This window comes from Talpa europaea (assembly GCF_964194135.1).
Source record: "Talpa europaea genome assembly, chromosome: 1".
Taxonomy (NCBI): Eukaryota; Metazoa; Chordata; class Mammalia; order Eulipotyphla; family Talpidae; genus Talpa; species Talpa europaea.
Window position 1 is genome coordinate 154,494,020 of NC_140073.1, and position 11,329 is coordinate 154,505,348.

The 11,329-nt window shown below is 61.5% G+C and overlaps 1 protein-coding gene across 1 annotated transcript; it reads left to right on the forward strand.

The window, feature by feature from the left end:
* Positions 1-255: 255 nt before the first annotated feature.
* Positions 256-8,428, forward strand: CHRND (cholinergic receptor nicotinic delta subunit; the record flags this gene model as incomplete). Its single annotated transcript, XM_084232204.1, has 13 exons — positions 256-307; positions 520-665; positions 1,004-1,048; positions 1,559-1,668; positions 1,818-1,973; positions 2,194-2,303; positions 3,015-3,215; positions 4,303-4,414; positions 4,493-4,607; positions 5,405-5,609; positions 5,696-5,814; positions 7,080-7,262; positions 8,313-8,428. 12 exons carry the CDS (start codon positions 256-258, stop codon positions 7,260-7,262), a joined length of 1,554 nt encoding a protein of 517 aa, XP_084088330.1. The 3' UTR covers positions 8,313-8,428.
* Between the last annotated feature and the right edge of the window lie 2,901 nt (positions 8,429-11,329).

Genomic DNA, 11,329 nt, shown 5'->3' on the forward strand with positions numbered 1-11,329 from the left:
CCCTGGCCGTGGGGCGCTCCGGCTGGGGATCTTGGCCTCCTGTCCTCGGGCGCCAGCCGGCTGTCCTCACCCCCTCATCACCTGCGCCAGGGCCTCTGCCCAGCAGCGGAGCCAGGAAGTGTCAGATTGCATATCCGGCAGCCTCTTCCCTTGCCCCCACCGCCCTGCACCTGTCCTCTCCCCCCACATTCGCCCGCTCCAGCCCTGCAGCCCTGCAGCCGGGGCAGACACCACCCGGTCAGAGGGACGCGATCGATGGAGGCGCCGGAGTTAACGCTGGGGCTGCTGGCCGCCCTGGCTGTGTGTGGTAAGAGCAGACGTCACCCGTGCTGAGGGGGTCCCCCGCCGCATGGTCCTCGCCTGCCCCCTCCTCCAGGATGTTCCCTCCCCCTGCATCAGACCTCACTCCCTCTGCCCTTTCTTCCTGGAGAAAGGAAGAAGGGGGGCAACCCCCACGGCCCCCACTCTCCCTTCCTGGGTGCCACCCCCAGCCCGTGTTCCCGTGGGGTCCCTCCGCAGGCAGCTGGGGCCTGAACCAGGAGGAGCGGCTGATCCGGCACCTGTTTGAGGAGAAGGCTTACAACAAGGAGCTGCGGCCCGTGGCGCACACCGAGGAGAGCGTGGAGGTCACGCTGGCCCTCACCCTTTCCAACCTCATCTCCCTGGTGAGACGCCCTCCACACTGGGCTCCCGTGGGCCCGTGGGGGCTCCTCCGCCTGGAGCTCCCAGGTTCTCCAAGCACCTCCGCCCCCCGCCCGCAGGCCTCAGGCCCATCTCCAGCTTCAGTGCCGGGTGCCCCATGGACATCCAGGACCCGTTGCCGAAGCCACGTGCTCTCCCTGCCCCCTCGCCTGCCTACCCAAGGCTGCTGCTTGGGCAGGAGTCCGGTGGGGCTGTTCCCATGGTTTCTCCTGGGGGGCAGCTGGGTGGAGGTGTCTGGCGAATGTGTGCACATGAAAGAAGGGCTCAGGGTCCTGGGGACAGCCTTCCTGTCTGATTACAGAAAGAAGTCGAGGAGACCCTCACCTCTAATGTCTGGATTGAGCACGTAAGGAGAACACCCCACTCCTGGGGGGTCCAGGTTCCTCTGTGCTTGCTACTGCCTGGGGATCCCCAGTCTGCCTCAGATGCTGTCCTTGTGGAGGGGCAGGCTTCTGCCTGCTAAGAAACCCCAGGCCCAACTGTCCTTCCTACCACCTCGTACAGACACTAGCCCGCAGCAAGCTTTCTGGTGGACGAGGGTTCCTAGCCATGGGCAAATGATCACAGCATCCTGGTTTGACTGGCAGGCGCCCTCCTGCCACCTGTGTGAAGTCATCACACAGAAGCAAGTTTGCTGTGTCCCTGTGGACAGATGGTCCCCGTGGACAGATGGTCCCCTAGTTGCACAGTGCACATCCCTCTCAACTGCACATGAGCGGCCTGAGGCCTCATTCTGCTCCCACCTTCCACAGCCCTCTTCTGTCACAGCTCCCAGCTCCTACTCGGTCTTCCCCCAGGGGAGCGGGGCCGCGGGACAACAGCAGAGCCTGCTGCTGACATGTTTTGGGGCTTCCAGGGCTGGACGGACAGCCGGCTGCAGTGGGATGTGGAAGAATTTGGGAACATCAGCGTCCTACGCCTGCCCCCCGACATGCTGTGGCTCCCAGAGATTGTGCTGGAGAACAAGTTGGCCTCCCCCTGTCCCTCTGCCCCCCTCCTTGAGTGCCCCTCCAGTCCCAAGCTTCTGCCTGCCCTCCCATTCATCCCACCCACCACCAACCATGCCAGTCCCCGCAGCTGGCCAGCTGTCACATGGCCCTGTCCCTGTCCCCCAGCAACGACGGCTCCTTCCAGATTTCCTACTCCTGCAACGTGCTCCTCTACCCCTCGGGCTACGTGTACTGGCTGCCGCCCGCCATCTTCCGCTCCTCCTGCCCCATCTCTGTCACCTACTTCCCCTTCGACTGGCAGAACTGCTCCCTCAAGTTCAGGTGCGCCCACCTCTCCTGTTGCCCCTGCTCCCCAGGGCAGTCTGCCAGTGGCCAAGGGACATGAGTGATGCCCCCCGGAACAGAGGCCCCTGCTCTGTCCTGATTAGAGCCCCCTCCCCACAATGGCCCACTCTGACCCCGAGCCCCCTTTATTAGCATTTTCTCCATCAGTGGCACCAGGCGGTGACTGAGGCCCAGCCTGTGCCACTGCCCTCTGCAGCTCGCTCAAGTACACAGCCAAGGAGATCACCCTGAGCCTGAAGCAGGAGGAAGAGGACGGCCGCTCCTACCCCGTAGAGTGGATCATCATAGACCCCGAGGGCTTCACAGGTGCCGGGGCCCCGCCTGGTGGGCGGGCAGGGGCCCAGACCCCCCTGAAGCGCACGCGGACATGCGCTAGAACAGGGACTGTCAGGTGCACGGACACGGTGGAGCAGACATGCCCGCCCCGCTGAGAATCACACTTAGCGCTGCCCGTTCAGCATCGTGGGGCTCGTGTCCCCGAGGTAGATAGAAGATGCCAGGGCTCCCCTCTGCCCCCCAGGCCAGAAGACCCTTCTGGGTCTGGGCAGGGATCCCCGGGAAAGAAGGGGGCTGACAGGTAAGGAAAGCGGTTTCCTGTCCTGGGAGGGTCCAGGGGTGAGGCGGGGGCCTCTGCTGTCGTGCTGAGGGGGCTTGGCATCCTCCCAGAGCCCCTGTCTGTGGGCTCAGGTTTTTATGGGATCCCACCACATGCCCCTGTCCACCAGGGGGGACCTTCATCCGCTGGTCCCAGACTGGACCATCACGTGGGGTGAGGGTGTCATGCTCACTGCCTTGCTGTCCCCGGGATTCCTTGCTTGAGCCACATCTGGCCTCGGCTCTGTTCTTTCCAAAGAGAGGAAGGAAAATCAGTCCCAGAGGAGAATTCCCCCTTAGAGACTGAAACGTCCATCTCCACCCCCGCTGTACCTGCTCCTCCCCTCGAGCCCCTCCTCCTGCCTCGAGGTCGCCCTGGCCCCTGGGGCTGACCAACCCCAGGGTGTCCCTGTGTCGCCTCAGAGAACGGGGAGTGGGAGATCGTGCACCGGCCGGCCCGGGTCAACATGGACCCCAGCGTCCCGCTGGACAGTCCTGGCCAGCAGGATGTCACCTTCTACCTCATCATCCGCCGCAAGCCCCTCTTCTACGTCATCAACATCCTGGTGCCCTGCGTGCTCATCTCCTTCATGGTCAACCTGGTCTTCTACCTGCCGGCAGACAGTGAGCCCCGCCCCCAGGGCTGCCCCTGCCCCGCCCGTCCCTTCCTCCTGGGACTCACTGCTCCTGGGGCTGCCCGCCCAGGGTCCGGGCGGCTGGCAGGAGAGAGCGGGGCCCTGCGACCCTGTCCAGCAGCCCTGGGAGCTCTGTTCCTCATGGACCCTACTTCTGCCACACAACAACTTCCCGAGGACCCTGGGGAGCACCCCCAGACTGTGCCTCCTTCAGGGCAGAGAAAGCCTCTGTCAAGTCACCGTGTGTGACTGAGGGTTTAGCACCAAGAGGCACCGAATGTTGAGCCTGTGGGCTAGTAAGGGGGTCTCTGGGAAGCCAGAGCAGGGGCTCACACAGCCTACGGTCCTCTGCTTCTACAAGGGTGCCTGTGATGGATGCTCACTTGGCTCCAGGATCGTTTCAGAACATTTCCCATGAGCCAGGCTCAGTGGGTGCCCGAGGTAAAGGCCACTGCCCTCTGCGGCTGGCAGACACTTGCCAACGCCATGGAGACAGCAGGAGCGACCCCGGCCCGAGGGAGGGGTAGGGTGGCGTTGGGGGAGGTTTCCTGGGAATGGGGTGCTTGAGCAGAGCCAGGCTGGGGGGCCCAGCAGACAGGGAAGCGGCGGGGACAGGGCTGTGGAGGGGACACTCGGCCTCCACGTGTCTGCCTTGGGCTCAAGTGGGAGGAGCAGCCAGGGCCAGTAAGTGAAGGGCTAGGAGGTGAGGTGTTGCCTGGTGCACTCAGGGTGCTCGGGAGCTTTCTGAGCCGAGGTGGGACACGCACAAAACAGGGATTTAGGAGGACTGAGCGGCAGCGGATCAGCCCATGGCAGCCGGCAGTGGATGTGGTCTCTCCCTTCGTCCTCCCGGCGCTTAACGATTGAAAAACTGGCACCCAGAGGTTGGCCTACTGGCCCACGGTCAGCCAGCCAGGAAGTGACCGAGGCAGGACTTGAACGGGGCACCCTAGCGCCATCGCCTATGACATTGATCTGGGCAGCCTGGCGCTGTGAACAGTGAGGCCGGGACCACAGTGGGACCCTCGGGGCAGGCTGGGGGGGCAGCGGTTGCAGCCATGCCCGGGCCCCCCCAGGTGGTGAGAAGACGTCAGTGGCCATCTCGGTGCTCCTGGCCCAGTCTGTCTTCCTGCTGCTCATCTCCAAGCGGCTGCCCCCCACGTCCATGGCCATCCCCCTGATTGGCAAGTGAGTGACACTGCTCACGCCCCCACCATGCCCCTCGCGTTTTGGGGGGGGTGGTCTCCAGACTCTGCATGTCCACAGGTTCCTGCTCTTCGGCATGGTGCTGGTGACCATGGTCGTGGTGATCTGCGTCATCGTGCTCAACATCCACTTCCGCACACCCAGCACCCACGTGCTGTCTGAGGGGGTCAAGAAGGTGAGAGCTCTCCTAGCGGAAAGCTGGGCTGTGTCCAAATTCCCCTCCAATGGTACAGGGGGTGCACTCCTGCAGGGGTGTCCTGCACTCTGTCCCTCTTGGACCCTACTTCTGCCTTTCCTTGGGGCAACCCATGATGGGGGCCAAAAGCACCCACCACTTGCTATCCACGCCCTCCGGACGGCCTTCCGGTCAGATCCTTACAGGAAAGAAGCCAGACAGAAAGGAACTTCTGTGAAGTTCAAGGGCAGACAGAGCCAGTCTTCAGTGACAAAAGTCAAGGTGGAGGTTACCTCTGGGGGTGGGTAGGAATTAATGGGGGGAGGGCTCATGTTTGATATCCTGCTGGGGTGGTGTTTGCACAGTTTGATACACCTGTCAAAATCCACCTCCTCTTAAGGTGTGCACGCTCTGTGGTGTATTTGTTGTTCCTCCGTGAAAAAGAGGACCCAGAAGGAGACTGTCCTTGCCTCACGGTCGCTGAAGGGCCACCTGGCTGTTGCGGGACAGCTGGGTGGTTTAGCAACTTTCTGGGTGTTTAAGCATTTGAAACGGGAAGCTCCGCATTTGGGGTATTTTTCTTACTTTCTGGCTTTCCATACCTCAGCTGAGGAGTTCCGCTCTGTGCCCGAGTCACGAGGGAGAGTCGGAGCCACCCAAGGGCCCAGGGGAAGGGGCTGGGGTAACAGACAGGGTGGGGAGCACGCAGGACCCGGGTCACGGAGCCACAGGAGTCTGGCTGCGTGAAGCGACCCAGGTTGGCCAGATGACCCTTCGGTGTCCCCCGCCTGCCGCAGCTCTTCCTGGAGACCCTGCCCAGGCTGCTGTACATGTCCCGCCCGGCACAGGATGGGCCCAGCCCCGGGGCCTTGGTCCGCCGGACCAGCTCCCTGGGCTACATCTCCAAGGCCGAGGAGTACTTCTCGCTCAAGTCCCGAAGCGACCTCATGTTCGAGAAGCAGTCAGAGCGGCACGGGCTGGCCCGGCGCCTCACCACCGCACGTGGGTGCCGGGGGCCTGGGGTTTGGCCCATCCGTGGGCGGCGGGGTGGGGGAGGCCTCACACCCACGCTGGCCTGGTGTCCACAGGCCGGCCCCCAGCAGGCTCGGAGCAGGCCCAGCAGGACCTCCTCAGCGAGCTGAAGCCAGCCGTGGACGGGGCCAACTTCATCATCACCCACATGCGGGACCAGAACAATTATAACGAGGTGAGTCCCTCGGGGCGGCCGCGTGCAGGCGCTCAAGTCACACTGACCAAGCGTGTCCTCTGTCAGCGACACCCACAACCTAGAGGCAGGAGTTCACGGGGGGTGCAGATGGCAGGTCCCCCAAAGAGGGGACAGTCGCTGCCAAGAAACCACAGCGGGACTCCGGGACAGGCACACAGCGTGGCCTGGGCAGGGCCGAAACAAACGCCCCTCCGCCCTGCTCGCTGCCGGCTGCCAAGCGCTTTCTGTCCCTGCGGCGCAGCACAGAGATCTCGCTTTATTTCTCTGTCACTTCTCAGGGCTTAGGCTTGTGTGTTTGGCAGTGAGTGCAGGTGGGGGAGTATCCCCAGGGGGCTCACAGCCCATGTTGCATGTGGGGAGACCCATGCTGGTGCCGGTGTTTAGGGGGCACCGGCCAGGTGGGCTCAGCCAGGACACTGAGTTAGAGGCTTTGTGTTCATTTCGCCCTCAGCCTCTTCGTGATCAGGCTGCCCGTGTCCTTCCCCAGACCTGGAGGCAGCGGCTCCCTCCATGCCCAGAACACGGTAGTTAGGACTGGCGAGTCCGCTCTTGTGATCCACTTCAGTTTCTTGTTGGTTTTTCCGCCTCGCTGTTCTCCGTCAGCCCTGGCTCGGCCGGCCCTGCCGGGTCCCCTTGCCCACTCCCGGGTGACCGGCCGTGGTGCAGCTCCTTGGTCTCCAGGTCCAGCCTGGCTGTGTTCTCGGTGTCTAAGCACTGCTTGTTCTGCCCAGCAGCTATTTCTTGGACATCTCCTCTCCTCTGGGCTACTAAGATACCTGCTTGGGCTTGGCCTGGACAGCTGAGATCCAGACACAACAGCCTGATTGCTCACTATCATGCTCTTAAAAAAGGGGGGCCTTTCTCTAGCTCACGTGGGCTGGTCATGGTGCCAGTGGCTGGGAGGGGTGAGAGGGAGGAGAGTGGGCCTGCCCACCTTCCTTCGAGCCCTGAGAGAGACTTGTAGCACCCCAGCTCTCTCAAGCACCCCAAACCTGCTATGGAATGAGGAGAGAGGCTGTGGCCCTGCTCTTTGTCTCTTAGGCAGATAAAATGACCGCCCTGCCTGCAGCCAGAGTGGTCCGAGGCCCTTGCTGGGAACACGGCAGCCCATTGCACCTGCTGCAAGTCTGGGGCAGCCCCCACAGATACCCTGAGACCATGGCTCTGTCTCTGGGTGCCAGCTCGGGGCCATGGGTATGGGGTTGGAGGGTCCACCTTGCCCCACCTCTATCCCTCACCTGCAGGAGAAGGACAGCTGGAACCTCGTGGCCCGCACAGTGGACCGACTCTGCCTGTTTGTGGTCACGCCCATTATGGTGGTGGGCACGGCCTGGATCTTCCTGCAGGGAGCCTACAACCAGCCTCCCCCCCAGCCTTTCCCTGGGGACCCCTTCTCCTACCAAGAGCAGGACAGGCGCTTCATCTAGGTGGGTCTACCTTGCCCCCAACCCAGCTCCTTGGACAGCCTCAGGCTGGGCCTTGGGCCTGGAAGGGTTGCACCTAAGGGGGTGGGCAAAGACCCAGCCCAAAACTGGCAAGAAGCCACGTGGACAGGGGTTTGGGGAGTAGTAAGTCTCCCTGGGGAGACCAGCCCCTGGCTCTGAGACTTGAGCCAGTTGATTGTGCCAGGCTGAGGTGCAGGTAACTGGGCCATCCCGAGATAGGGGAGCCGGCGGGTGAGGCAGTACTGCTGGGAGGAGGCAGGGGCTAGCTCAGGGGCCGGGAGGCTGCCACATGGGCTGGTTTTGGAGAATCCCTCTGTGTCTAATCTGACAGGGAGGCCTCTTCTTGTTTCTCCATCCCCCAGGTGGGTCCAGAGCAGGTGAGCTCCTCCCACCGAGCCCTCAGCTCAGGCCTCTGATGCCCCATCTGGAGCTGAGGTTGGGGGCACCTTCCTTCCCAGACCCCAGGAAAGGAGGTGGGAACGCCAGGGTGGCAGAGTGGCCTTCCCAGCCCCTTCTGCCTTGGGCCCTTGCAGAGGCTGAGGAGAGGGTGGAAGGGTCAGAGATCAGAGGTCAGCCCATCAGCTGGGCCATATGCCCAGTGCCAGAACTCCAGGGCCCGGCCTTCCCTGGAGTGGCTCCTCTGGGTCTATTCCCCTTCCCCGAGCAGGGCTGTCACGAGATATCTGGGACATATTTATACTAAAAAAGCCTTCGTTGTTTACCTGAAATTCACATTTAACTGAGTAGCCTGTGCTTCCCTTTGCTAAACCTACTCAGCTCCAAAGGAAGCCCCTATCAATTCCATCCCAGGGGCCAAAGACTGAGGCTACAGGAGCTGGGAGACATGGGGGCCCACCCCCAAGATGGCCCAGTAAACCCCACCTCCTGGAACTCACACCTTGTGTAGCCCCCGCCCACACCAGCTTGGTCTATGTGACCAGTAGAATGAGGCAACAGTGATGACAAGTCACTGCCAAGGTTGGGTTATCAGAGACATTACCGCAGCCTCTCTCTCTGCCTCTCTCCCTCCAGCCCCACCCCTCATTCTCATCTCAATTGGATCTCTCGCTTTGGGGCAGTCAGCTGGCGTGATGAGAAGGCCGACAGAGAAGCCCACATGGCAATGAACCAAGATCTGCCAACAGCCATGCGAGTGAACTGGGAAGTGGAGCCTCCAGCCCCAATGGGGCCTTCAGATGAGATCACAGCCCCATGAAAGTCCCCGAGCCAGAACCTCCCAGCTCAGCTGCTTCTAATTCCTGGCCTCAGAACCTGTGTGAGATGATAAATGTTGTTTATGACACAAAGTCTTGGGGTGGTTTGTATGTAGCACTAGGAGTGGGGTCTTGGGTGAGTCATCCTCATCTCTTAGCTTCCATTTCTTATCTGCTCATGGCTTGTGACCATCGAATTCATTCGTGGCGTAAAGATACTTACACGTGTCCCGCAAGTTCTTGAACTCACCCCTCATCTCACAAGGCTCTCCAGCATCTAAGCCTGGTGGGTGACTGCCAATGGATTGGAGCAGGCAGAGCACCCGATTTGTTACCTCCTTGTGCAAGCTTAAGGTCTTCGCATCGCAGAGGGATCCCATGGGCTCAGGTTTACAGAACGTGAGATCGTTAGTCTCTTGATGGAACCAAAGGCAAGACAAACCACTTATAACCAAAACTGACTCTTGTTAATTCCAATACACACTATCCATAAATTCAAGGTGTACATCTTTTACTTCCTCCCCTGAGTAGGAAAACTAACTTGGACTTACACCTGTCACCTGAGTAGGAAGTTTGGGACTTCCCTGGAATCTCCACTGACTCCAGGAGGGTCCCTGTCTCCTGCCCAGAGATTAGCCTGTGGGCACCAGCACCACCCACCCCCTGCCCGCGAGTGCCATTGCATCTCTCTGCCACATGGTGGTGCTGTTGGCAGTGGGGCCTGCAGAGTCCAGCCCCAGCGCCGCACCCCACCCCCACTCCGCCCCACCCCAGGGGAGTCTGGAGTCACAGTCAGACCCTGTTCTGGAGGCTGCAAACTCTATAGAGCAGACAAACTCCAATGGCCACCCTTGACCAGGGTTACCTCTCGTGCAGGTTCCCAAGGCCACAGCACACCCCCCCCAGCACCCCACCCCAGGGTGCTGTCGGACCTGGTCCCCTGTCTGGGTGTCATGGAAGTCTATCTCCTTCCCTCCCCGGAATTCACACCCAATGACCCCAGGGGGTGCCCCCACCCACTGTCTGTAGGCCAGTGGGACTCCCACCCGCTTTCAGAGGGCGATGAAGACATGGGGCCGCAGGCACATAAAGCTCAAAGACGGCTCAAGCAGATGAAGTTTCCTTCTTCCCACGCTCGGAGAACGGCGAGGCAGTGGTGGCAAGCTGCCTGGGCGCCCCGCCTCACGTCTCTGCCCCAGGCAGGGAAGGGGCCTGCCATTCCTGACCCGCTTCCTCAGGAAGTAGAAGCTGTCCCCTGCGGTCCTCAGCTGACCTCCGCACACCCCACTGGTCAAGCCCCTCGCGAGACTGCGGGTTCAGCTCCAGATCCTTGCAATATACGTTATAATAAAGTTTAGTGCGTTCTGCTGCGTGTGCACCAGCGCTGTGTCTAACAAAGCAATGTCTGCACCTTCACTGAACGTGAGCAGAGGCGCCTGCGAGCGCAGGCTTCTGGGCAAAGGCGCCAACAGACTGGGCGCCCTGGTGACAGGGCCTGTGGTCTATGGAAAGCGCTGTGGCTGCCTGGAGAGACAGGGCTGCCTGGGGAGCCCGGAAGGGGGCACTTGGCTCTCCCAGGCTCGAGAGCAAAAGATGGCAAAGGAGGAGTTATTCCCGAGGAACAGCGTGAACAGAAGACGGGCTCTGAGAGGGCCCCTCCTGCCATTCTCCCCTCCAGGAAGGCCACGCACCCCCCTGAGCACACCAGGACGCTTCTCAGCCTCCCAGAGCACCCCCCCAGAGAAAGCGGGGAATGATCATTGAAATCTTCATAGGTAGGACGGGCACAATTCACATCAGATGGGGTCCCCCTCCAGAGACTCCTTTCCCCTCCCAACACTGGGGGGTCAGGACCCCCTGTGCCCCAGCGCTGGGGAGGGGTACCCACTCCTGGTCTTTGGCAAAGTGTGGTCTTAGAGGGGAGAAGCGAGGGGAGAGACTGCAGCGAAATGGCGAGGGACTGAGTCTGGGGGTGGTGGGCACCGGGGAGAGGGGAGAGGGGCATGGACTACACACTCAAGGGCAATGAGAGCCAAGTGGGGGGCTGTCAAGGCAAATTGAACCCGAGAGCTTAACTGCAGCAAGGATGGCAGACGAGCCTCCCACGGCACAGGGGACAGTGACGATGGGAAAGCCCATGCCACTGCTGCTACCTCCCCCGCCCCACCCCCGAGGACGGGGCCACCTGTGACCCCACTGGGGGCAGCTGGGGTCTGAGCCAGCCTCATTGGGATTTCCAGGGATGGGCACCTTGGTGACTCCCGATTTTCTGACACAGTGAAACACCACGCATAGCATTATTTGGGGGGTGGGGGGGAGAGCGTGTCTTTAAATGGCAGTGCCCCTCCACCACCCTGCCCCGGGGCTGCCAAAGACTGGGTGGCACATACAGGACGTGCGTTTTCTGCCTCACCCATATCCTGGGACTGGCTGACCTGGGTACTGGGGATGGGGGCAGGAGGCCTGAACCCGTGGCCGTGGCCAGCAAGTCCCTTGACTCCTTGGTGGCCTCAGCCCTGCCCTTCCCCTGACCACAAACCAGTGTGGATGGAGCCTGCTTTCCAGCCCTTCTGGGTCCCCTCACCCCACTCTCCAGTGCCACCAGCTGTCGTTCACCTGTTGTCCATGGGACTGTGGGTTCCTGTGAGCACCTCGGGGGCACCCTGGTCCCCTGGCCTGGTACTGGGCCTGCCACCTACTGGGGGCTCCGTGGGTCTCCAGATGACTAATAAATACTGAGGTCCCCACGAAGAGCCCCTGTTTAGGACTCTCACAAGAGTCCCAAGATCCAGATCTTTCTCAGGCCCCCTTCCTTCAAAGTTGGCCAGGCCTGTG